At 40.9% G+C, this 27,775-nt stretch overlaps 1 protein-coding gene across 1 annotated transcript; it reads right to left on the bottom strand.

Moving 5' to 3' along the window:
* Nucleotides 1-294: 294 nt before the first annotated feature.
* On the bottom strand, nt 295-27,775 carry FBXW2 (F-box and WD repeat domain containing 2; the record flags this gene model as incomplete). Its single annotated transcript, XM_079706422.1, is given in 8 exon segments — nt 295-947; nt 5,863-6,032; nt 6,644-6,730; nt 11,792-11,925; nt 13,977-14,171; nt 22,570-23,079; nt 27,687-27,729; nt 27,731-27,775. Coding segments are annotated over 8 exon segments (1,473 nt in total). The 3' UTR covers nt 295-658.

Genomic DNA, 27,775 nt, shown 5'->3' with positions numbered 1-27,775 from the left:
AAAAACTACGTAACTTCCTCGCATCTCAGACATGGCCCACCTTCACTCTGTCAAGAACTAGGGTTTAGAATGTGTTACAAACCATCAATTTATAGAGCTGGATTTGCACTGGAAGACAACTTTTCTTTAGAACTGGTATTTGGTGGACAGTATGAATGTCACAGAACCTGGCGGTCTTTATAACACGGGTTGTTATAAAAGCTAAGCCCCATGTAAGAAAAGTTGCTGTAACAACATCATAGCACCTTTGCTTCAACTTCAGAAGAGAAAAAGGCAATGGTAAAAAGCTTTGATAATAGACTGAATGTGTTTTTATAGGCAAACAATTAGCAGATTAATGAGCCATTTAAATATCTTTACTTAAAACCAATATTCAAGGAAGATGAACCCCAAATGCAGCCTCTTATACTGACCCACATAACTAAGTACGAATGAAGTCAGTGGTGCACCCCATCAGCATGCTGCGGCGTATGTCAACAAAATGAGCCCTCCCCCACCCCGAGCCCTGGCCCCCTGGCAAACAGAGATAAATGATTGTGCACTGCGTGATGATACCATTAGGTGAGAACTTTGGTTCATGCAGTCGGCTGCCACAGAGGTTGCACTCAAAACCCGCAGCCCCGGCGCCTGACGTCAGTCAGCGGCGCAGCTCGCGGCATCAGCCATGCTCCTTCCACAACACCAGGTGAATACTGTGGTCAGGCATGCTGGTGGCAAAGACCAAGCCCGTGTCATTGTGCCCGTCCAGTCCATTCAGCCAGGACGCTTCGCCTGCCAGGAAGCTGGAGCCTCTCTTGGATTTCCTATACTCTGGGAGAGGCCAGCGGCTAATCAGGCTCTCTGTCCGCAAGTCCATGATATACAGGTAGTGGTTGTCAAACAGCAGGGCAAAGATATCTCCAAAGCCAAGCAAGGCCAAGTTTGCTATCTCAGGAGTCTTGATGACCCTACAAGGATGAGAGTTAATAAACATGAACCAGAAGGCAACTGTGCTTCTGTTTATGCTACTGTAATCTTTTCTGGAGACATTTAAAACCAATGCAAAATTCAAGCAGCAAATTTAGAATGAAACATTTTTATAAAAAGGAAAATACGAGGACAAAAAGCTCACCCTCCTTTAGAAAAAAGGCTGGGGAGAAGAGCCCTTCATAATGATAAGGTAATATAACATAGGCATATAAGGAGAAGAATATTTATAAAAGCACAAAATGCCCATCTAAGCTGGAAAGGATCTTACAGATTATCTCGTTTAATACTCTCACTTCTAAGATGTGAAAACTGAAGTACAGCTAGGGTAAATAATTTGGCTAAGGATTCACAACTAGTTAGTTACCAGTCAGAACGAGAGGGTAACACTCAACTCTTACCACTAGGTAAAAACTACTATACAGTCATCCCTTGTTATCCAAAGGGATTGGTTCCTGGACGCCCTCAGATACCCAAATCTGAGGATGCTCCAGTCCCTTACATAAAATGGCGTAGTACAGCAGCCCTCAACATCCATGGATGCAGAGCACACGGATATGGAGGGCCGATGGTACTGGCCTAGGAGAACCTCCCCAAGCCCAGAACAAAGACTAAAAACCAAGTGACTCAGACTCAGTGCTTCTCTATTCGGCACGTAGCAAACACAGGTTCCTCTCTAAGAACAGCAGAGGCTGAAAATATAAAGTTCCTCCAAATAATTCAGAAACATTTACTAATAGATTGATAGTAAGTTAGAGAAAACTGTGAGAGTTGGGAGAACAGCCTTAACCTTTTCAGGTTGGCAGTTCCTAAAACATCAACGACAAAGGCAGAGAGTGGGAGGGACCTTGCCAGACAGGAACACAAATGAAAAAAAACAAAACAAAACGAAACCCTTCGTCTCTCTTATCTGCACATTTAGTAAGGCGAAAAGTTGATATCCTCTTTGGAGGCACTAGGAAAAGAGCTATAAGACAAGGGATATACAAATTCTGCTGTGACAATATATTTGAGCCTAGGTGAGACTCCAGTTTATCCTACATCTTAACAAGGACACTACCAACTAGTGTATGTCCAAGAGGTCAATCAGAAGGGACAGGGCCTGGTAACCAGGACAAGCAAGGAACAGCTGAAGAATATGAGCTTGAGGCAGGGAGAAAGCAAAGTGGCAGGGACAGGGAAGCTATACACGATCATCACCTTTCAACAGTGAAGGATGCGTGAGAGGCCAGGCATTAGGCGCTCTAGCAGAGAGAACGAAGGTCAAAGGGAAAGACCGTTACAAAGGAGCAGATTTTAGTCTGGTATCAGGAAGGGAGGGGATTTAGCAGTGAAGAATAAGACCTGTTCCTCACACTCAACCAGTCCAAAACAACCTTCTTAACCTGTTTCTCTTCTTCATTTCCTTGCTTGCTCATTCACCCAGCTGCTCAGGCTAGGAAACATGGCAACCATGCAAATCTCAACCCACAAATCCAATCACCCAGATCTACTGATTTTACCTCCTAAACTTTCCCTTAATTTATTCACTACTACCTGAACTGCCCCAACTCTGACCCAGGACATCACCTTTGCCTGCACCACTACCAAGAGTTTGCAATGGGTGCCCCCACGTCTGCCCTTGGCCCCTTCCAATCAGTTAACCTCACACTAAAATCTAATCCTATCGTATTTTAAACTTTTAAACCCTTCAGTGGCTCTCTCCTGCACGCACGTCTGCCACTCTGGCCTTCTTTCAGTCACTCAAAGGCACCGGGCTCCGGCGTCCCAGGGCCTTTCAGCAGACTCTGCCCTTGCGTCTACAATGCTCCTCGCTGCACCCTCGCCCCTGGCGCTTAGTGAAATGCGTCTACTCATCCTTTAGAGCTCGGCCCCAATCTCCTCCTCAAAGAAGCTTTCCTTTACTCCTCAAACTAGGCAGGGTCTCCAAAGTACCCCGAGCCATGTTGCTCTTACCCCAACCATGAAAACACCTGCATGTAGTCAGCTGTTGAATGTCAGCCTTCCCTGGTCAGTCATTTCCACAAGTTTGGTAAAAGTATCTCTGCTGGTTCCCAGTGTGCATCACAGTGCCTAACACACGGGTTAAATAAATAAGTGTCTGCTAATGACTAGAGAAGTGGTGCAGTCAGCATGGGAAAATACAAATTCCTACAGGAGAGAGCCAAAGGAAACTGGGGAAAGCAGCAGGAAAGCCTAGTAAGTCCCACATCATCAACACAAGCAGAAAATGACCAGAAACTTGGAAAACAGAGTGGCTAGGGGACAGGACTTAAGCCTGAGGAAGTTGAGCTGACTCCAAAGACCCCAGCACAAATGTGCTGCAGGACAGAACACAGGTCCTGACAGGCTCACAGCACCTTCTACTTTGATTATTTTAGAACTGTAAACAGACATCCCTGCTGTGCACTCTGGGCCCTTAAACCTACAAAACCCCACCTGCTGTACTGAGATAACCTAGCTCAAGGGATTGCACCATAACTTAGCTTTATGGAGCAACATGCTACTACGTGTGCTTTCTTTTCAATTAGCATCAAAGCTTACAGAATGCAACCTGGTCCTGGCAACTGAGGTCACAGGATTTGTACAAGATTTCAAAAAGAGGCTGTTATGTTCATGTTTGAGGGGGAAAAGCAAGAGATAAAATAGCCCCTCCTCAAAAAAAAAATCTGAACTTAGTACCTGCTAGCAGCAAACAATCTTGCCTGTTTATTGGTTACAGCTAGTATATCGAAACATCAAAAATTAACAGAACTTTCATCTGGGACTCTGGACTCTATATGCCATTCTGAGTAAGAAGCACACACGAGAATATAGGATCAAATTAAACCTTTAGAGACTCTCAAGCTCTAAGCATTCATCAGATTATAACACCTCTATTCTACCTCGCCTCTTCACCCCTCTCTCCCAAAGTTTAATTCAAAACAAAAACAATATTAAACTATCAAAGATCTGATCTTCCCACGGTGACTAAGGTCATATCTGTGGGGAACTGGTTCCAGGACCCCCTTGGATAACAAAATGCATGGACGCTCAAGTCCTTTGTATAAAATGGTACAGTATCTGCATATAACCTACACACGTCCTCCCGTATACTTCAAACCATCTCTAGATTACTTACATCTAATACAATGCAAATGCTATGTAAATAGTTGCTGGTGTGCGGCAAATTCAAGTTTTGCTTTTTGGAACTTTCTGGACATTTTTTTTTTAATATTTTCGATCCTCAGTTGGTTGAATCTGTGGGTGCAGAACCCATGGCCAAATGTACTTCAATTTCTTACTTTGCAAAGACTCAAGTTCTTTCAAAAGTTCCTTCTCTCTGGCTTGCTGGTTCCTTAAGCATATGCCTGCCCGATGATCCAACCACGGATGGATGGATGGATGGATGGATGCTGGACTAGGGTGAGCTGTGGGATACTGGGCAAGGCCCTTATCCTCTCTCAGCTTCAGTTTCCCCATCTATAAAATGAAGAGGTTGGACTAATGTTTTCTGGCATCTGTTCCAGTCTTTTTTTGTCAAAATGTAATTATCAATCATTTCTAGAAATTATTCTGACAGCTTGCAAATCTAACTGGTTAGAAACGTAGGTCTAACTCCAGGAAGACATAAATGAGGTTGTAACTTTACGACCAGAGAGACTGGGCCCACTAAAGTCCTGCTGGCTGGTAGGATCAGATCCCATACAAGTTGACCTCAAACAGTCATGCATTAAAAACAATGAAGAAAATGTTCAGTTTCTGTCCCCAGGCCAGCACTTCCTGAAGCATGCTATGGAACACTAATTCTGTGAGCTGTTAACACGTGCTCCTCAAAACAAGGGCTCTGTGCACAATACATGTGAGGTACAGTAGGTTAAACAAATTAAAACAGGTTTCTTTATGTAGGACTTCTCACACCTATTAGTAATAAAAACCTGTCAGGTCCTCTGCTAGGTCCTCATTACAGGCATTTCGTTTAACCTTTACTTTACAGGTGAGACAATTCAGACACAGAAAGGTTAAGAAAGTTACATAAAATCACACAGCTCATAAGAAAGAGAACTAGGTCTTAAACCAAGGTTTATTTATCACCAAAGTAGGTTCTCTTAATCACCATATGTCACTGGCTTCCATCAGCCTCCAATATGCTAACAGATATCGCCAGTCTCCAAGAGGGGTCTATGATATACAGTGAATCACAAAATTATTTGTCTATAGACCTCTATTTCTTTCTTTGGAGAGAAACCCTGCAGGTTATAACTTTCTCCAAGTTTCTCTGTCTTTCTGCTAGTCAGCGGAAAGCCACTCAATCCCTCAACACAGAATTTCAACTGACCAGGAAGTAGAATGTAAAATATTAGAACTAGGGCTTCCCTGGTGGCGCAGTGGTTCAGAGTCTGCCTGCCGATGCAGGGGACACAGGTTCGTGCCCCGGTCCGGGAAGATCCCACATGCCGCGGAGCGGCTGGGCCCGTGAGCCGTGGCCGCTGAGCCTGCGCGTCCAGAGCCTATGCTCCACAACGGGAGAGGCCACAACAGTGAGAGGCCCACGTACCACAAAAAAAAAAAAAAAAAAAAAACAACTTAGAACTAGAGGAGATCTGAAAGATCTTTTCATCCAAACTCTTCATTTTCCAGAGAAGCTGGAAGGGGAATTCAGAAATTCTTAAAGTGGAAGTAACTCAGAGTAAGAAGACGACTTAGAATCTAGACCCTCTACATTCTAACATATAACTCTTTCTAATTTAATTACTGCCTTTAAAACATTTTTATGTGTGAGATTTTCAGCACACAACTGATGGAGTAAACATTTCCCCAAAGCAAGTTACTAACTGGTTTATGGAAATATTTAGTCTTGCCTTTATTATTAAACTGCAACAGACTGTTAAAGGTAAAGGCCCAAGGGAATATTACCTGAGAATATCATAACTGGCAAAGTCCCACTGGTAGAGACCCAGTGCCGAACTACAGACAATGTATTTGCCATCAAAATGAAGTCTTGGCTGCAGGCAGATACTTCTATCCTCAGAGACAGACAATGTCTTTAAGCACTTACAGTTAATTTCTCTCCCAATTGGCCAAATCTACAGATAAGAGAAAATTAGGAAAGGTGAGAGATCACATCACCATAGAAAAGCTTGTCCTTAAACAATGTGGCTTGTGTTTGCTGACGTCCAATACAAAGTGAAGTAAACTGGAGAGACCACGGGTTTTACAGCTGAAGCATGGGTTCAGATTCGGATTTGGCGCATATGTGTGGTGTAATCCTGGGTAAAACATTTAACCTCTTTGAACCTCAGTTCCTGCAGTGACGATGGTCAGTGCCTACATATGGAACAGTTTAAAAGATGCAATAAACATACATGTAAGAGTGTTCTGTCAACTTGTTTGCAAACTGCTGTTATTATTATACAAGTAGATGTTTATGTTTTCATACTTTGGATCTAAGAACTGAGGAGAAAAGGAGATATATGTCTTAAGAAAAGGTAAGAACGCATCAAAGATAAATTTCTGTGGATTTTTTTCCCCCTTCATTTATAAATCAGAGTCAGAAACTGCCTAGAACACAGGAAAATGAACAATTCTCTTTCCAGTGGGTTTAAGAGGGCTTAAAGACATTCCTTCCTCCCTTGAAATATTCCCCCTGTGCCACACTCTTTCATAAGGCAAAGCAATGGAGGAAAAAAAACCTCACCTTGATCTCATATTTGTCTGCACTTAAGAGGATGTAGTCTCCAGGGCTGTGCAAGAGAGACTTGACTTTGCACTTTTGCAAGACCACCTAGAAATAATAAATATCCATGTTACAGAAAGATCCTTTTAGTACTGTTCCTATCCCTTTTAATTAAAATATGAAAAAGAGCTCAAAATGATATGGTATATGAGTAATCTATAACTCTATGTTAACTGTAACACAAGTTAACCTTTGCTAGGAGTTTTACTATTACCAGATTCTTTAGATTATTAGCAAGACCTAAAAGTGTCTAATGTTGGCAGCATTTACTCTTAGCTTTAGTCTGGAAGCAAACATTAGGACTTTAAAAATTATAAAACGTGACTTCATAAAAAATGTGAGGGATAGGAAAGAAAAAAGTCCATTCACATAGTAGATACAAAGAACCTGTTTTCATAAGCATGTGCATCATAAAGGGAAAAGCACTCGACTTGGGACCAGAATGTTGACTGGGACCAGTCATATATTGACTCTGCAACCTTGGGCAGGACCATCTAACCTCTTCGTTTCTCAGTTTCCTCATCTTTAAAATAGGGGATGGGGCACCTATTATCTCAAATAATTGTAGTGAAAATGAAATAAAATAATGAAAATAATAATGTAAGAGAAGCTAACATTCCATTAGCATGTGGGATAATCTGTAAACACTAGTTTCTGGTTATTTTAGGAATAAATCAGCATAAAGTGAGAGGGGAGGCCAGGCTCACTCATTCAGAAGCCTGGGTTGCAGATACAAATGAAACTGACAGACCTGCTACTGACTGCCAGGCACCTTGCTGGGTTCTGTCTCATCATCTCATTTAGTACTCACAGGAACATTTAGCAGATGATGAAACTCAGGCCCCGAAGGGAAGAGTAACTTATCTAAGACATCTCAGTCAGTGTCCTGGCCCCAAGTTCACTGTTTTTAACATAACACCAAATTATATAACTTTTCTATTTAAAATTGAATGCACCCAGTGCAGAATTTTTTCCCAATGTTTTTATTGTGGTAAAATACACATAACATAAAATGTAGAATCTTAACCATTTTTAAGTGTACAGTTCGGTGGTATTACTGGTCTTCTCACACAATCACCCACCCAGTCTAAAACCCACTAGTCATCGGATTCTTTCTTCTTCTTTGTTCCCCATGAGTAAGTTCAGTTGGCTTTACCTTAAAGACACATCCTTCGTGTATGCCCTTCTCTTTCTTTATTGCCACCCAAGTCCAAGCCGTGGGTCTCTTTTGCTTAGACTGCTGCAAAAACCTAACTGGCCACCCTGCATCCACTTGTGCCCCACTGTAACCCATTTTTCACTCAGCAGTTATCTTAATAAACTTGCTTTTTAATTAATCAATTAATTTATTTATTTTTGGCTGTGTTGGGTCTTCATTTCTGTGCGAGGGCTTTCTCTAGTTGCGGCAAGCGGGGGCCACTCTTCATCGTGGTGCGCGGGCCTCTCACTATCGCGGCCCCTTGCGGAGCACAGGCTCCAGACGCGCAGGCTCAGTAGTTGTGGCTCACGGGCCTAGTTGCTCTGTGGCACGTGGGATCTTCCCAGACCAGGGCTCGAACCTGTGTCCCCTGCATTGGCAGGCAGATTCTCAACCACTGCGCCACGAGGGAAGCCCAGCAGTTATCTTCTTAAAACATGAATCACACCAGACTCGTGCTCAGAACTCATCAATTGCTTTCTACTATACTTACAATAATCCAGAATCCTTAATGAGCTCTAGTAAAGCGTACGTGGTGTCCCCTCTCCCACACAGCTCCACTGGCCTTCCAGGGCAATCAGCTTATCAAATGTTCTAGGCTCTTTCCCACCCCAGGGCCTGTGCACATACGGTACCCTCTGAAACACTCTATTTACACAGTGACCTCCCATTTATTCTTCACATTTGGCCCCTTCTTTAAAAGATTTCACTGAATCAAAATGAATTAGACCCTGCACTTTTCCTCCATAGCACTTAACACAATTTGTGAACTTGTGAAATTACTAATAACTATTCCTCCTACTAGACTAACATTCGCATCAAGCCTGGGTCTGTTCTGCTCACTCCTGCATCCTTAGCCCCTCACAGAATAGCATGATAAGCTCAAGAAAAGTGTTTCTGCATGGCATTTCCAGTTTTTACATGGCTTTTGATCCTCACAGCAATCGTTTTTTTGAAAACTAGAAGACATCACAACATTCTTCTCAAGATCCTGTACATTTTTTTTTTTTTTTTTTTTTTTTTGCGGTACGCAGGCCTCTCACTGTTGTGGCCTCTCCCGTTGTGGAGCACAGGCTCTGGACGCACAGGCTCAGCGGCCATGGCTCACGGGCCTAGCCGCTCTGCGGCATGTGGGATCTTGCCAGACCGGGGCACGAACCCGTGTCCCCTGCATCGGCAGGCGGATTCTCAACCACTGTGCCACCAGGGAAGCCCAAGATCCTGTACATTTTTGTTTCACTTCTTGCGGGCATTATTTTCTCCTCCTTCCTCCTTCCCTTTCTTTGCAATTCATTTAAACTAAAAAACCAAAAAACACTGTCCACCCATTTCTCCCACTCCCCACATCCCACCCCCTGCCTCTGGCAACCACCAGTCTGTTCTCTGTATCTATGAGCTTGGCTTTTTTTTCCCCCTGTAGAGTCCACATATAAGAGAGATCGTATGGTATTTGCCTCTTTTTTGTCTTACTTCACTTAGCATAATGCCCTTGAGGTCCATCCATTTGCCACATATGGCAAGATTTCATTCTTTTTTTACGGCTAAATAATATTTCAATACATATACCCCTTCATCCATCTATGGACACTCTGGTTGTTTCCATATCTTGGCTATTATAAATAATGCTGCAATGAACATGGGGGTGCATGTATCTTTCTGAGTTAGTGTTTTCAATTTCTTTGGATAAATACCCAGAAGTGGAATTGCTGGATCATGTGGAAGTTCTATTTTTCATCCTTTGAGGAACTTCCAAACTGTTTTCCATAGTGGCTGCACCAATTTACATTCCCCTAAAAGTGAACAAAGGTTCCCTTTTCTCCACAATATCACGAACACCTGTTATTTCTTGTCTTTTTGATAACAGTCATTCTAACTAGCATGACATGATAACTCATTGTGGGTTTTTTCCCCCCTAATATTTATTTAGTTAGTTGGCTGTGCTGGGTCTTAGTTGTGGCATGTGGGATCTTCATTGCCACGTGTGGGATCTTTATTGCAGCATGCAGAATCTTTTTTATAGTTGCAGCATGCAGGATCTAGTTCCCTGACCAGGGATCGAACCTGGACCCCCTGCATTGGGAGCGCAGAGTCTTAACCACTGGACCACCACGGAAGTCCCTCATTGTGGTTTTGATCTGCATTTCCCTGGTGATTAATTATGTTGAACATCTTTTCATTTACTTGTTAGTTGTTGTTTTCATATATCATCTATATGTCTTCTTTGGAAAAATGTTCAGATCTTCTGCCCATTTTTTAATCAGATTGTTTGGTTTTTTGCTATTGAGTTGTATGAGTTATTTATCTATTTTGGATATTAGCCCCGATCTGATATATAATTTGAAAATATTTTCTCCCATTCAGTAGGTTACCTCTTAATTTTGTTAAGTTTCTTTTGCTGTGCAGAAGCTTTTTAGTATGGTGTAGTCCCACTTATTTATTTTTGCTTTTGTTGCTTCTGGTGTCAGATTCAAAAAATCATTGCCAAAACCTATGTCAAGACGCTTACTATGTCTTCTTCTAGTCTTAAGTTTTATGATTTCAGGTGTTAAGAAGTTCAAATTTTTACTCGATTTTGAGTTAATTTTTATGTATGGTGTAAGACAGTGGTTGAGTTTCATTCTTTTGTATGTGGCTGTTCAGTTTTCCCAACACCATTTATTGAAGACACTGCCCTTTCCCCATTGTATATTCTTGGCTCCTTTGTCTTAAATGAATTGACCATATATACATGGGCTTATTTCTGGGCTATCAATTCTGTTCCATTGATCTATGTGTCTGTTCCGCCAATACCATAGTTTTAACTACTATATCTTTGTCATATAGTTTAAAAGCATGATGCCTTCAGCTTTGTGCTTTTTCAAGATTGCTTTGGCTTTTTGAGTTTTTTTGTGGTTCCATACAAATTTTAGGATTATTTGTCTTATTTCCTTGAAAAATGCCACTGGAATTCTGATAGGGATTGCACTGAATCTGCAGATTGCTTTGGGTAGTATGGACATTTTAACAATACCGATTGTTCCAATCCATGAGCACGAACTACCTTTCTATTTATTTGTGTCTACTTCAATTCCCTTCATTAAGGCCTGGCAGTTTTCAATATACAGGTCTTTCTGTTATGTACTGGTTACACTTATTCCTAGGTATTTTATTCTTTTTGATGCAATTGTAAATGGGACTGTTTTCTTTATTTCTCTTTCTGATAGTTCATTATTAGTGTACAGAAAGGCAACAGATTTTTGTGTATAGATTTTACATCTTGCAACTTTACATGTAGTTTACAAGTTCTAACAGTTTTCTGGTGGAGTCATCAAAATATCGTGCATCTGCAAGTACTGACAGTTTTACCTCTTCCTTTCCAACATGGATCCCTTTTTTTCCTTTTCTGCTCTGTCTAGGACTTCCAATTATATGTTGAATAAAAGTGGCTAGAAACCAGCACAATGTTCTTTTAAAGAGCCTGTACATTTTTCTTCCACTTCTTGCAAGCATTTTCTTTTTTAAAATGAAAATTACTTTTCTGATTTAAAAATATGCTTATCCTCAAGGGAAAAAAGTACTCAATTCCACAAGAAATAATCATCTTCAACATTTTAGTGCAAAAACACATTTAGAAACTGTCATCACACTCTACATAGTTTTTGTACGTAACCTGTCTTATTTGCTCCCTCTACTCACCTAATATATTGTGGGCATCTTTCCATGTCCATAAGTCACTCATTCATTAAACTATTTACTGAGTGTCTTTTACATGCTGGTCACTGTTATACACCATCATGCTTTGTGGTTGTATCTATCCCATCTTTTGACTCATCTACCACTTACGAGGCAGCATCTACCATCCTCCATCCCACCCCCAGCTCCCCCACCCTCAGCAAGACTGATGTCAACATTTCTTCTGTAAGTCTTCCTACCTTGGTGACCCATTCTGTGTGCCCGGTGAGTGTGTTCAGGCACGTCCCAGCAGATAAAGCCCATACTTTCACAGTGAAGTCTGCAGAGCCACTCACCAAGATGTCCAGTTCATCATTGTAGTCGACGCTAAACACTAGTATATACAACACACACAAAGTTAAAATACGCCTTTGCCTGTGGGTCTTTCATAGTAGAGTTCAATTACATTTATTCTCCCTAGCTGCCTAACTGTATAATTTCTCAACCAGAACTACTGTAGGAATGATGCTTTCTCAACTAGCAATTTTATGCTAAAAAATATATCTATTTCAAAATTCTTGTTATTATCATAGCTTATAATTCTAAGGATGAAAAGTTCCTGGAATAGTACAATCTCTTATACTTGTACTAGGTTCAGAGTGAGAGGTAAATCAGTGTAGGAGATAATGGCATTTCTTCTCAGGACTGCCTGCCTGATACTACACGTAACTTATCTAGCCTATGCAGGAAAAACAGAACATAGGTGGACCTACTCAGATTTGTACTATTTACTGCAGTAAGATAAAATGTCAAGAGTATAAGCTGCAAAACAATACCCATACTGAAGAAAAGCCAGTGTAATGAGAAAAACAAAACAAAGATCTTAAAGGTCAGACTGAGCCATTCTCTCCAACTGTCTGATTTTCTTTAGAGCTCTATCCCCAGCACCTAAAACAGTGCCTGAGTATAGCAAGTACTCAAATATTTGTTTTTAAATGCCTGCCAAGCTCTAAAGGAACACTGGGGACCCAAAGATGAAGACACTGCTCTTTTCTTTAAGGAACTCAGACTAAGTGAGGGGTGGAAGAGGAAGTCCAAAAAATAAAAAATAAATGTTTACCTCTTGCTAGGGAAACACCAAGGAGAATGACTAACTCTGCCCAGGGGTATCAGGGAGGACTTCAGGGAAGAGGCGATATTGGAGATGGGCCCTGAAGGATGAGTAGAATTTATCAAGAAAAGAAAGAGAATACTGCAGGTAGAGGGAACAGCAAAGGCACGGAGTTAGGTAAAGCCACAGCAATGTCCAGGGAACAGCAAAGAGGAAATTTTTTATAACAGGGCTCTCAAAGCTGACCAGGTATAAAATCACCTGGAAGTCAATGTACAACCCTGGACACTGTGGAATATTACACTCAGTTTGATATATAAGTTCCATGTTAAATCATATATCTTCAAAATATTAACTTCTACAACAAACAAGTGGTAGCAGAGAAGACTGAAGAAAAATGTACAGGATGACGCACAAAATGGGGGGGACTTGGCTTTTTGCCATAGAACAGCTAGGTTTACATTAAAGAATTACTGAGTACTAGGTATGGTGCAAGGAATTCAGGACCTAAGTGTGAATAAGACAGGCAGGATCCCTGTCCTTCTGGAGCTTACAGGTTGGTGGGGAAACAAGGTTATCATACTTACTTGTATTGATATGATAAGTGTTACACACATATTGGGAAACCTACAGCAGAGAAACTCAACCCGTTTAGGGAGTCCAGGAAGGCTGCTCATAAGTGTCTCAAGAGCATAGACTATGATTCTCAGGGGCTAATGCAGTGGGTAAAGGGCAGAAAGGAAGAAGGGAGCAGCTGCACAAGAGGCTGGGAACTACATCAACATGATTTCTGCACAGAGCTCCAAAATACAGTGAAGCAGAGGGAGAAGCTCAGATCTGAAGGCTATGTTCAAATGACCAGTTTTTTACAAGCTAAGGCTGCTGTAAAATTATTGTCAACCAAGCTCCAATTGATGTAATCTGTATAGTCACTCCAAATGATTTCCAGTCCTAATTCTACAAATAAAGTAGACTGAATTTACAAGTGTAGCACTTACTCAATTTGGAGGTATGGAATCCGATCAAAACAGAGGGGGCTGACTGTTCAATAGGATATAAATGAAATAGGGGAAAAGAAGAACTGCCTCTCCTAGCATAAGGGTATAAAGGACATAAGAGTTAAAAAATGGGCCAAGGAAAAGCAAAATTAGGGGGAAAATTCCAAAAAAGAATAACTTGAATAAAGGGATTAACTGTAGTGACTGAGAAAGAAATTGGGGGAAAGACAGGTTAAATTAAAAAACAAAAACAAAAAAGGGATCACATTCTTGGCTCCTGGCTTTAAGGAATGAGGGTAGAGTAGCTGTTGAAACCCTTGAAGAAAGGCAACCCACCCGCCCCCGTGTGCCCCCGGAAGTGCTGGGTCCTGGCTCCGGAACTCCATTCCCAGCAGGCCACAGTGTTGTCAAAGGAGCCTGTCACAAGCTTCTGCTCATCAAACTTCACCGCTGCACAAGTGTGGGTCTGGATGCCATAAACACACTGCCCTGTGCTCACATCCCATAGTTTTGCAGACAAGTCATCTGACCCTTCAAGAGAAAAACAGGGAGGTTAGTAAGAAAACAAACACTAAAGAAGGAAAATCAATTCCCCAAACCATGGTATTCTTAAAGGAGAACCTTAACAGTCACCTCCTCTAGCACTCTCACTTAATAGCTGGGAAAACCAAAGCATGGAGACAGTAACACAACTTGCTCTGGGTCACCAGAATACTGTTAACAGGGCCTCCCTGGTGGCGCAGTGGTTGAGAGTCCGCCTGCCGATGCAGGGGATACGGGTTCGTGTCCCGGTCTGGGAGGATCCCATATGCCGCGGAGCGGCTGGGCCCGTGAGCCATGGCCGCTGAGCCTGCGCGTCCGGAGCCTGTGCTCCGCAACGGGAGAGGCCACAGCAGTGGGAGGCCCGCGTACCGCAAAAAAAAAAAAAAAAAAAAAAAAAAAAAAAAAAAAAAAAAAAAGAATACTGTTAACAGCCCTGGTCCTTTTCCCTTAACTTTCCAGGCTATAGTGTGGTATTAGACTAAAGCACCCCTTGGTGCTTCCACTTGTAAATTTTCCCAAATCTTTGGCTATCATGAGCTCTCTGATTTAAGCTTAAAATGGTGGGTGCCACCTATGACTGGATGTGTACACTTGCATGCCTGTCCATTACCCAACAATTCTGAACAAATAAAGAATGGTGAATAGTAAAGTTGTCTGCTGGAACATGTTCTACTCTAAGGCAAATCATAGATAAGCCTCCAATCACTGGTTAACTTCTGCAAAGGCTAACTGCTGATTTCTTGAGCCATCTTGAAATATGTGAAGGAACGTCAAAGAAAACTAGACATAAATTATTCTCAGATGTTCACAACAACTCAACAAAGAGCTTGTAAAGCCTCTTAAGATTCTGCAGGAAAGAGGGTAGTTTTACTTCTGCCTCTGATGAAAATATTATACTGATTATGGTGACAGTTCAGGACTTTGTCTTAATCACATTTAAAATCCTAACGATGAACTCATGTCTCACAATTTACCTGTATAAAAGTAAGAATAAGAACTGACAAAGAGGGAATTCCCTGGCGGTCCAGTGGTTAGGACTCTGCACTTCCACTGCAGGAGGAACAGGTTCGATCCCCCATCAGGGAACTAAGATACCGCATGCTGCACAGAGCAGCCAAAAAAAAAAAAAAAGAACTGACAAAGAAAAAACCATTCTGAAGCTACAAAAATGTAGTCCCGGGCCTCCCTGGTGGCGCAGTGGTTGAGAGTCCGCCTGCCGATGCAGGGGATGCGGGTTCGTGCCCCGGTCTGGGGGGATCCCGTGTGCCGCGGAGCGGCTGGGCCCGTGAGCCATGGCTGCTGGGCCTGCGCGTCCGGAGCCTGTGCTCCGCAGCGGGAGAGGCCACGGCAGTGAGAGGCCCGCGTACCACAAAAAAAAAAAAAAAAAAAAAATGTAGTCCCTGTAATAAGGACATGGTATCTTGGAAAAGCACCAACTGATCAGTTTTCTAAAAGCTTAAATGACTAAATAAAGTTAGCCACAATGCCACCTTTAAGGGTTGATCAAGAGCCGCTGTTTCAGACAATGGAAAAATAGCTATCAGTTATGAAAGAGGCAGCATATGAATTTCAACTGTGGCAAACCCTATGAGAGCATACTGAAATGAAGACTATATTTGTTGTTATTTTACTATTTAAGGATTCAGTTTCCTCTCTACAAAATGAAAGGCGAGAGTTGGCTGGTGGTTCTCAATGGGCATATGAGGCATCAGAATCATCTGCGGAGCTTTATCAAAACACACGTGCAGGGCCCTATCTTCAGAGATTCTAACTTAGAACATCTGAGGTAGGATCTAATTACTGTAAAAGCTTGCCAGGTGATTCTAATGTATTAGCAATGCATTGAGAACCAATGATCTAGAACAATACCGTCCAATAGAAATATAAGGCAAGACACATACACAATTTAAAATTTTCTAATATCTACTTTAAAAAGAAAAAAAAAGGGGGGACTTCCCTGGTGGTGCAGTGGTTAAGAATCTGCCTGCCAATGCAGGGGACATGGGTTCGAGCTCTGGTCCAGGAAGACCCCACATGCCGCAGAGTAGCTAAGCTTGTGCATCACAACTACCGAGCCTGCGCTCTATGAGCCCGCAAGCCACAACTACTGAGCCCACGTGCCACAACTACTGAAGCCTGCCTACCTAGAGCCTGTGCTCCGCAACAAGAGAAGACACCGAATGAGAAGCCCACACACCGCAATGAAGAGTAGCCCCTGCTCGCCACAACTAGAGAAAGCCCACGCGCAGCAATGAAGACCCAACGCAGCCAAAAATAAATAAATTTATTTTAAAAAGTACAAAACAGGGAAAATAATTTAATATTTTTAACTCAGTATGCCAAAAATATTATCATCTAACATGTAATCAATATAGAAATTAATGAAGTAGTTTACATTCTAAGTCTTCAAAATCCAGTGAGTACTTCCTATTTCACATCTCAGTTTGAACTAGCCATATCTCAAGCGCTCAAAAGCCATACGTGTTGAGTGGCTACCACACTGGACAGCACAGGTCTAGATAATCTTTAAGGTCCTCTCAGCTTTTTGGTCCAGTCAGCATTTTGTGACTATATTTCTAGGAAGCAAAGCAGGAAAAGAAATCATTTCAGATCCTATCTGAGCTTGGTTCTGATTTATTGCCAGTGTTCAGCCAGGGTCTCATTCATTCATTCATTCAACCCATATTTAGAGAACTTGTGTGTCAGGCAGGGCTCTTGCTCTTATGGTGCTTAGTCTTCCTAGGAAGACAAAAAGGCTAAACAAACAATAATAATTCAGTACAGTAAGTGGTGGGCAGTACAAAAGCCCATAGCAAATACAAGGTGGGCGATAAAAGGAGAAAGCGCGCCAGGTGAAGCTCCGCTGAGTTTACAGTCATGCTCCTCAACATCGAGGTGTTCCACGAACATGCCTCAGGAGATGGAGCAACTGGCTCCATAGCTATATCCTCTGCTCTGCTGTTAAGCCGGGCTGTGCTGTAGGATTGCTGGAAGGAATTTCATGGCTTAAAAAAACCCCCAAACTTTCAGGTATTAACTAGCTGAAATCTAAAGGATGAATAAAGTAATCAGCACCCTCTCTCCAACTGAAAAAAGCAGTATATGCCAGAGCTCAGCCAAAATTTCTGTAAAAGACTAGACAGTAAATATACTAGGCTTTTTGAGCCCTAGAGTCTCTGTGGTAATTACTCCGCTCTGCTGGATCCAGCCCCTGCAGTTCGTGGTTTACCAATCGCTGGAATATAACTATTAAAGCACCTACTGAATATCCCTATATATTACACAAATATATGTGAATAGGCATTGGGGTCGATTCATAAAGAACTACTTGAATCCATTCTAAAAACTACCTAGGAATTAGTTACAATGCTTGTCAAAATGCATTGCCTAAAACTTGGACACGGATAACAGTTCGGTATGACTGGGAAATAGTGGCAAGGTCAGGCTGGAGAACTCGTCGGGAGGATGTTTAACTATGACCTTATCTGCATTTCTGAAAGATCACTATGGCTGCATCAAAGAAAATGGTTTGAAGGGGAGCAAAACTGGAAGCAGGAAGGCCAGTTATAAACTAGGAGGGAGGATAAAGAAAACGTGGCCTATACATACAAAGGATTATTATTCAGCCTTAAGAAGGAAGGAAATTCTGACATACGTGACAACATGGAGGAACCATGGAGACATTATGCTAAGTGAAATTCAGTCAGTCACAAAAGAACAAGCACTGTAAGATTCTACCCGTGAGGTACCTAGAGTAGTCAAATTCAGAGACAGAAAGTAGAATGGTGGTTGCCAGGGGCTGCGGAGGAGGGAATAAGGTGTCAGTGATTAATGAGTACAGTTTCAGTTTGGGAAGATGCTAAAAGTTCTGGAGATAGATGGTGGTGATGTCTGCACAACAATGCACTTAAAATGATAAATCATATACACTTTACCACAATCTGATAAAAAAAGGGAAGGAGATTATCTAAATTAATTATTTAAACTAGTTTATATGGGAAAACATGAGGCCATTCAGTTTTACACCCTAATAAACATCAGAAAACAATCAGGTTGGGTAAAGAGGTTGTAAATGATACAGTGTAGAGGAAAGTGAAAGGGGACTAAATGTAGACTGTTTTTCATTATATAAAAGGGGGAAAAAGCCCTCTCAACTCGGAAAACAGGGTGAAAACAATCTTTGATATAAAAATTACAGAGATGGGTAATGTAACAAAGGTAAGCAGAAAAATGAGCCGTAACCCAAACAGAGTAAGCTATCTTATCAAGTTAAGTTTAAATATTTAACTGGTAGAATCAGATCTCAGCTCTCAAACCACCCCTCTGAGTTATTTGACTCTGTTAACCAACTGAATAAACATTTACCAGGGCCTCTTCAAGTCAGGCAACTTTCATTCTCCTTCTTGAAACTCTCTTCATTACCCTTGCTTCCTTACCTCTCCCCTTTCTGTGAGTACACACTCAAAGGATCCCCACTATGCTCTATCTTCTGCTCTCTCCATCTCCTTTTAAAATTTCACTTACAGCCACAGCTGTGATGTGACTAACTCCTAAATCATTCTCTCTAGCCCTGAGCACTCTCCAAAGCTCTCACCCAGCATTTCCAGATACTGTGGGAATCTCCACTTAGACATCCAACTGGATTCAGTTCATCCCAAATTGAATTCCATCTATCCTCTTGAATTTATCCCTTCATTTTCTATTCTTTTACTATTACTACTACTATCTTCCCAGTTACACACGCAGCTAGAAGCCTTCAGCCATTTTTGAAATTTCCCTATTCCTTACCACATATCCGATTCACTGCCAAATCCTGTCAATTCTATTTCAATAGCTGCTCTTCTCTGCAACTGCTACTTTTAAAAATCTCTACCCTTACTATCCTATATCTAGACCTATTTAAGCTCATCTAAACTGCAAGACTAGTAATTTAAATTGCAAGCGCAAGATGTGCCTATGTCAAAGGGTATCAATAGAATTAGTATCATCTCCTAGGGGGAACACTTCAGAAATTTCTAGGGTGGCTTCACTGTCACAATGAGAGGACATTACTGGCATCTACTGGGCAGAGTCCGGGAATGCTGGACATCCTGCAATGTTTGCAGAGCACAAAAAGAATCTGTATTCTGTATGACATTCCATAAGGTTCTGCCAGATATTTGTAAGTGAAAATCTTAGTTATCTGACTGAACCTAAAATCTGTTTTACAAAGAGTATTAGCAGTTTAACTGTATACCTAATTTTCTATGAGTGTAACTACCAGATAAACTGAGGAACGGCGTACTTTCCTGGGAACTCTGCTAAGAGTCTTTCACCATTTGAAAAGATGGCGTCACAGATGGTGTCTGTGACACAAACACAACATTTTGCATTCACAGTTGTCATGTTCACAATAACAGTACACATAGGTGTAAACATCTGATTACTTTACCACCTTCTAAGCCATGCTTGAGCATGTGTTCAATATGTATTACTTTAAATCACAGTCCTCTTATTTCTCCTCTGGATCAAAGTTTCAGTATTGGGCTTCCCTGGTGGCGCAGTGGTTGGGAGTCCGCCTGCCGATGCAGGGGACACGGGTTCGTGCCCCGGTCCGGGAGGATCCCACGTGCCGCGGAGCGGCTGGGCCCGTGAGCCATGGCTGCTGAGCCTGCGCGTCGGGAGCCTGTGCTCCGAAACGGGAGAGGCCACAGCGGTGAGAGGCCCGCGTACCGCAAAAAAAAAAAAAAAAAAAAAAAAAAAAAAAAGTTTCAGTATTATATTGATTTTTAAAATGTGTACTTATAGACAAGTTACTTCCATGATTTTTACTTCATGATGGGAGAATACTGTAAAATATGTCATCATAGAGGACCTGGGTCTGACAGAAACAAGAAACTCTAGTTTATCTGAAATGGAAAGCTCTGAACTCGGCCCTTTTTCTACTCAAAAATCTTTCATAGTTTATAGAAAACTGTCCAAATACATGTTCCTGGCATTCCAGGCTTGTGAAAACACAGCCCAAGCCTATTTCTTCAGATTGTACTCTAGGAGTCTCTCCCTAATTATATTCTAAGATTTCAGCCAATATGGGTTTTCTTTATTTTCATCCTCCATGCTTCATGCTTGGCCCTTTCGAATGCCGATATTCCTATTGGAAAGCGCTGTGTATCTCAACTCTCCAAAAATCTATACATTCTTCAAGACCCAACATAAACACTGCTCTACTTTCCCAAATGGAAGAAATTATTCCTTCTTCTGAACAACTGTATAATTTTATTCCCTCATACAATTCAACAGTATCACTTTTTTGGTTGGTCTCTCTTTTAATTAAGATATAATTGACATATAACATTATATTAATTCCAGGTGTGTAATGTAATGATTTGATATCCGTATATACTGTGAAATGTTCATCACAGTAAGCCTAGTTAAATATATCATTTGATCGTACCTCTTTTATAGCTCTCGTTTTTCCCATTCGACTGTAAGCCAGCTATTAACAAATATTTCTCACTAGTAACAGTCCCAGGAATGCTGCTTTAAACTAATGCTTTGGATCATTTTCAATTAACAAAGCATAATTTTCCATATGCAAACCTGGTGAATTTAATCATACTAAAAATAACATAGCATATAGACGCACCTGGAGAATAATCTTAAAATGCAGGGTTGGGTCCACAGTTATCTGCAGATATTAACTGTCCAGGTAGTTAAGGAATTCAGTGAATGTATTCCATTTACTTCTGTGCCAAGTAACAGGTTTTACGGCATTTTAAATGCGAAGTTTAACAAGAAATTAAAAAAAAAAAAAGCTGCAATTGGTTCTGAAAATGAGTCAACTGCCAGTATTGACCCAAGTGTGAATAAATGCCAAGCTCAAAGGCAATATGGCACCTTAATCTTTAAAAAAAAATTACCTACCGGTGAGCATGACACGAAAAGGATATTGAAAAGCCATCACCACAGCTGGGAAAGTACATCAAAGTATAAAAGAACAGATGATGTTGTTCCAGTAATCAGGCTTTTTATAGGACAGGGAAAATAATGTAAGCACGGAGTAATTTCAGGACGGCAAACAAACAAAACCATGAAATGCCTTAAATTTAATGTTTATTTTATAAAACTGACAAAGTGTCTAGCATTTCAGAGAATGTCACCACGTGAGAAAATGTACATCCTCAATGAATGAAGAAATGCCATTTTAAAACAATATTGAGAAATCATACTTCTCTTAATTATTAAAAATATTAAAACTGGGTCTGGTAGGACTCTGAGGGAGAAGCAGGTTACTTTAGACTTTGCTGTGGGCATAGCATCAATCCAATATATCTGGAAAGGACACTTAAGAGGAGCTAGAAAATCATTCATACGTCTGGATCTGGTGATTCTACTCTGAGGTTTCTGCCCCAAATAAGTAATTCAAGGGGAAAAAATAATGCAAACAAAAATATTCATAAAAATAGAAACAACCTGAATATGCATAATATGGAAATGGCTAAATAATTATGATATACTTACACAAAGGAACAGTATATACTATTAAAAATGACAACTATATAATTTAGGTAATACTCAAGTATTTATTAGAAATCATCCTGGATGATTTCTAATCATCCAGAACATGGAGTATCCCTATACTATATATATTATATACGATGGAAATGAATAGGCATTGTTATCATTGATTAAGAACTGCCTAGAGCATTCTAAACTTTGCTTGAGAATTATTTACAAAACCTATCAAAATGTATTGCCTAAAACATAGGCACTAATTATAATCACATGTAGAAACACATGACCATTATAATTGGAAGATACACATATTTCTAATTTTAATGATTACATTTGTTATAAAAAGTTACCTAACTACTTGCTTAGTTTTAAAATACCCAACTGTCTTCATTCCCATGCCCAAACTCTTCTAATTCTTCTCACCACAGGATCTTAGAGCAAGAGAGAAATATCTCCTTTTCCATATTTTACAGACAAGGGAACAAACACAGAGAGGTTACATAATTCTTCCAAAATGACCTATTTGCTAGGACTACACAACAACTTTTCTACTGTTTTTTCCCCTAAAATCATAACTGATAGAAAAAAAAAAAAAAACCAACATGGAGGACTGTACATGGAAGAAAAGCACAGAAACATGCAGAGCCTTCTGACACACATCACACTTAAAAAAATGTCTGGAGCTTTCTTCTCATAAAATTTTATAAAAATAATTGTCTTCTCAGAGTGAAAAAGGATAAAGAGGAGAAAAACCAGTCAGGGATGGAGGGATAATGCCATTATAGGTATCTTTTATAATTAACAATTGCCATTCTCAAGCCTGAGGAGTATTTTGTTCTATTTGTAAGATTACACTCTATGAAATGCAAAAAAAAGTTCCAGGCTCTCTTACCTGTACAGAGGAGTCCATCTTTGTAGTAAAGTGCATACACTCTGGCACTGTGTCCAATTAATGATGAGGTCTCAAAGGCTTCATGGCCCTCCAGTTGCTTCATTCTCAAAATAGCCTTCAAATAAACCTTCTTCCAGTGCAAAGCGTCCTGAACAGAATCATCTATCTGCCAGCCCAAATTTTTACAGGCAGTCTGCCACACCTCTGTACAGGCACTTATCACCTTATTCCACTGTTTAGAGACGAGGCAGCATGTGAGTAAAGTCTGAGGATCGAGCCATTTTAACAAATAAAAACTGAGCTCCAGGGGAAGGAGTTTGAGGAAGTCCCGCTTGAGGAGAGTCTCCAGGTTATTGGAGAGATGCCTGAGCTGGACTGCCCCACTCAGACTAATCAGGTGATCCAGAGTTTCATTTTTCTGCAAGTCCGTCAGAGAAAGAAATGTAACAGAAATGTTATCAAGCCATGTCTCAAAGTCCTTTCTCTCCATAAGGTTATGGAAAAATTTACCTGTGGCACATCAAAATATTGTATTAGTTCTGCTCAAAATGACCATTCAAGCAAGACTGCTAACAAATGAAGTATTAAAAATTAGTGTAAAAAACTTGGCATTACAACATTATGCTTAGTTACAACTTTACAGTTAATACACTGTATTTATCTGAAAAATTTCCATGCACACAAAAGAAAATACATTTGTGAAATCATACTTTAACAAATCATGACCTCCAAAACATAACTCAATGAAATTTATGCTGGTGTGTGCGTGATTTGCTCCTTTTGGAGTCTAGCACATGCTACATGCATCTTCACAGTAAAAGATTTACAGAGTATTCATTCCTTATGAAACAGTGTATTCTATACAATGGAACCCCCATCAAAACCATCATAATACCATTTGCTTAATACACTCTATTTCGGCACTAAAATCACAAAAATAAGCACAAGGATGTGACAACCAGAAAGCAAGTCTCCGGAGCAGTAATTTGAGACATTGGTCATCATGCTAGGTACAACATGACCTGTTACTAGAATCACAGAACTGACTACTGGCTTTTACAACAGATATTCAGGCAAAAAGGTTTGGGGAAGAAAAATGAGCAGATGCAGTAAGTTATACGGCTCATGTATTCTGGTTCTTCCACTTCCTTTATGGCACTGCCTGTTATAACGTGAATTACCAAAGGCCTTATCTGGCCTTACATAGTCTGTTTTTATAAGCCTCATATGAGCTGGTGACAACTCTTAACCTCATGTACCCCCAGAGAGCCATGAGGGTCCTGGAAGCCTGCACAAATAAGACAAATTAGTAACCCTCATGCTTAAAAAACACCCAAAGAAAGGGACCATCATCTTCACTTTGCAGATGAGGAAGCTGCAGGTCAGAGAAGGTGATTTGCCTATAGCCAACAGAGCAGACTGAAAGCCAGTGCTCTCAAGATCAGTACTCTTCTACACACACCAAGTGTCTCTCTCTGAAGCCAGCTACCACCAGGAGAACTGCAACCTTGCGATAAAATCTGGGAGCACCGAGCCTGATTATATACCACCTTCCCTTTTAGGGCTAAATACAACAACAAAAAATTGACAAGTATCCAGCAAAACATACTATGTCAGGGTGTCAACACACTCTTAACAACGGGGACTAAACTAACAGGAAGAGAACAAAAAATAAAGCAAATCACGTGAATACCATCTTTCCCAATATAGGCCATGTTGGTAGATATTAGTGCTGGGTGATGGGTACATGGAGGTTTTTTTATTCTATTTTCATATGTTGAAACATTTCAATGATTTAAAAAAAAGAATAAAAACTTTCCTTCTAATCTGATCACTCAGTTTCCCATCAGATTATCATACTAATTTAAAAACTTTATGTCCAAATTAAGGGCTTCCCTGGTGGCACAGTGGTTAAGAATCTGCCTGCCAATGCAGGGGACAAGGGTTCAAGCCCTGGTCCGGGAAGATCCCACATGCCACGGAGCAACTAAGCCTGTGCGCCACAGCTACTGCAGCCCGTGTGCCTAGAGCCCATGCTCTGCAACAAGAGAAGCCACCGCAATGAGAAGCCCTCACGCCACAATGAAGAGAAGTCCCCGCTCGCCGCAACTAGAGAAAACCTGCGCGAAGCAACGAAGACCCAATGCAGCCAAAAATAAATAAATAAAATAAATAAATTTATTTAAAAAAAAAACTTTATGTCCAAATTAAGGTAGAAGAGGAAAATAAACTCCTTTCCATATATGTCACCTAGATCAAGGTTTACACAAATATCCAGAACTCATCGTCCACCTTTGTTAATGTTAAGGTATGTAAAAATCATTTTCATTAATTTCCCAATATCAAATTTGGTGGGAATGTTATCAGACAAAAAGCAGTCAAAGCAAATAAACCTCTTCCAATCACATCATCTGTTGTCTAATATTTTTGAACAGTGAATGGACTTTAACCCTCAGGGTTTGGGCTAGGTAGGATTTATTAATTTAAGGATTTACGTGGCTGCCAAAAAACGATGATTTCACCAAACGTTTTATCAACTTAACACAAGATAACAAGCCTCCTGGGACTTCCCTGGTGGTCCAGTGGTTAGGACTCTGCGCTTTCACTGCCAAGGGCCTGGGTTCGATCCCTGGTCAGGGAACTAAGATCCCACGAGCCACTCGGCGCAGCCAAAAAACAAAACAAAACAAACAAACAAACAAAAAACCAAAATAACAAGCCTCCTCCTTTTTCTGTACCCTAACAACCTTTTATCTATAATTTTCTGGAAAGGTTTTACTTTAAAAAAATCATTCACAGCAAGACCAAAAAAAAAAGTTTCTGTGGACATTCACAAAATGTCACAATAGCTAATTAGTTAATACTGGCCAAGTAAAAACATAACCAAAACATCTGCCCAAGCATCATTTTTTACGGTGAAGAAGCAGGGGGGCTTCCTCTATCTCACCTGCACCGCCACACACACACAGTACGCCACAGGTCCATCACAGAAACGCTGACATTTATGTAAGACGAACTGTTATTTAAATGGACACAACGCAAATTTATAATACCCGTGAAAACAATATCATTACCAAATAACTAAGAGACATCATACAGCATGCCAAATCAACGTACCCGTGGCACCACAGAAATTATGGGACGAGTTTTCCAACGAGCACCTTTAAAAACCCAGCCATTTCTGATATGTATATACTCTCCTAACTCCTAGTAAGAATTTTTCTTCCCACTCTTACATTAGAAATTGCCCTTTAAGCTACTGAACCCTTTACGGGAGGCTCTTTTCCAGTTCTTCATCTTTCACTGTCATGAAAAAGGCATCTTTTTAAAATAAAGCAGGCCCCATTAACTTTGAAGAATGCACTATTTTTAAAAAATCAGCTTTTGTTTCTCTAAAAAATTGAACTGACTCTGCAGAGAACTTTCTTAAGGTCACAGCTCTAAACTGAACTCTAAGAGAGCCTCTAGGAATATCATGTACTGGCAGCAAAGGTCCCATGGGGAAAACTTCAGGAAGTGGGATTTCAATTCAACTGAAGGAGGAGATCTTAAAACACCAGAGCTTTCCAATAATGGAACAGCTGCCTCCAGAGTGGTGAGCTTCCCGTTACTGGGAATGGTCAAGGACAGCTGGATACAGAGGCAGAATGAGGTAAATGAAAATGCTTTGGAGCAGTCAAACCTTTTACTGACTCAGCCACTTCCTCTGTGATCATGGACATGTTCAACTAACTTCTAAGCTTCCGTTTTGTCATCTGTAAAATGGAAGCTAGCTCACCTTGAGGGCTGTGAGAATCAGGACCAGAGTAGGGACATGCCTAGCACAGAGCCCTTGTAAGTTTTATTACTATGAATACCTGGCAGGAAAGCTCCACTAACATCCCTTTCAACCCTATGACATTACCACTGTTTATCTTAAGATGGCTTAAAATATACAGACCAAAAAACTCAAGTGCTCAAACTTACTGGGAATTTAATTTTATAATTAAGGGCAGTTACTGAGGCTATGATTTCCCACTAGGTGCATTTTCTCTCCACCCTCTCCACACTCCATGGTGTCTCATCCTTTTTTTCCCCCTCACTTAAGACTAAACATTAAACTTGCCCTTCTACCCTCAACAGTAACAATCACAAACCTCTGAAACAGGTGGATGATGAAAAGATTCCTAAACTGGGAGATGGGAGAGCTGGGTTTGGTCTCTGGTGCTGCCATTAACTCCCTATGTTCCCTTAGGCAACTCTCATCTTTGTACTGCTTTGACAGACTAAAGTCCTACTCATAGATATCACCTCACTTGATTTTCACAACCTTGTGGAAGGTATCAGAACTGCCCTTAACTAATAAATGAGGAAATTTATGGCCCCAAAGGTGGAGTGACTGTCCCAGGGTCCCACAGGAAGGAGCAGGTGCAACATCTTTCCCAGCCCCCACCCTCCAAAACCAAAACCAAACCAAACCCATACTCCCAGGTCTTATTAAAGATACAACATTCTCGATTAAACATGATGAATGCATTTTCCTCTCCTCCCTCAGGACCCGGCCTAATCAAGAGAGAAAACAAGACACTTGTTGCCCTTGGCTTCATCTTCCCTCTCTTTTCTTATTAAGTATAGCCAGCAGTTTAAGAGTACAGAGGCTCTGAACTTATCGAAATGAACTTACATACTTATATTCTGAATATTCAAGGAGCTAGTAACACTGGTTGCTTCCAGAGAATGCTGGAGGGCTGAGGAATAGGGGTGAGGGTCCCTTTATGAATTTAAAACCGTGTGAATATCCGTTCTACGTAAATCCGCCTTCAGTTTTAAGATGAACTTTTAAAAGCTTTGAAAGAATACAAATAGTGTTTCTAAAATAAGGGCTCTGCAACCCCACGTGTTGCTGGGTGACCCTGGGCAAATCGCTTCACCGATCTCAAGCCCAGTTTCCTCACTTATAAAAGGTAACCACGAACAGATAACCCTACAAGGGTTTTTACGAGGAATAAACAGGATAATGCACTTAAAACGTTTAGCACAGTACCCGCACACTGTAAGCCTACAAGAAATGACGATTACCATCATTATTCAGCATTAACCTTGTTATCTTTATTGCAAGCAGCACTCCACATACACACCTGTTTCCATGGCATACCCACAATTATGGCGCAGTCCCTCACATTAGTACAGCGCTTTGTACTTCATAAACCACCTCTCCACACTTCAT

Source organism: Hyperoodon ampullatus (genome assembly GCF_949752795.1).
Source record: "Hyperoodon ampullatus genome assembly, chromosome: 6".
NCBI lineage: Eukaryota > Metazoa > Chordata > Mammalia > Artiodactyla > Ziphiidae > Hyperoodon > Hyperoodon ampullatus.
This window is presented reverse-complemented; position numbering and strand designations above follow the sequence as displayed.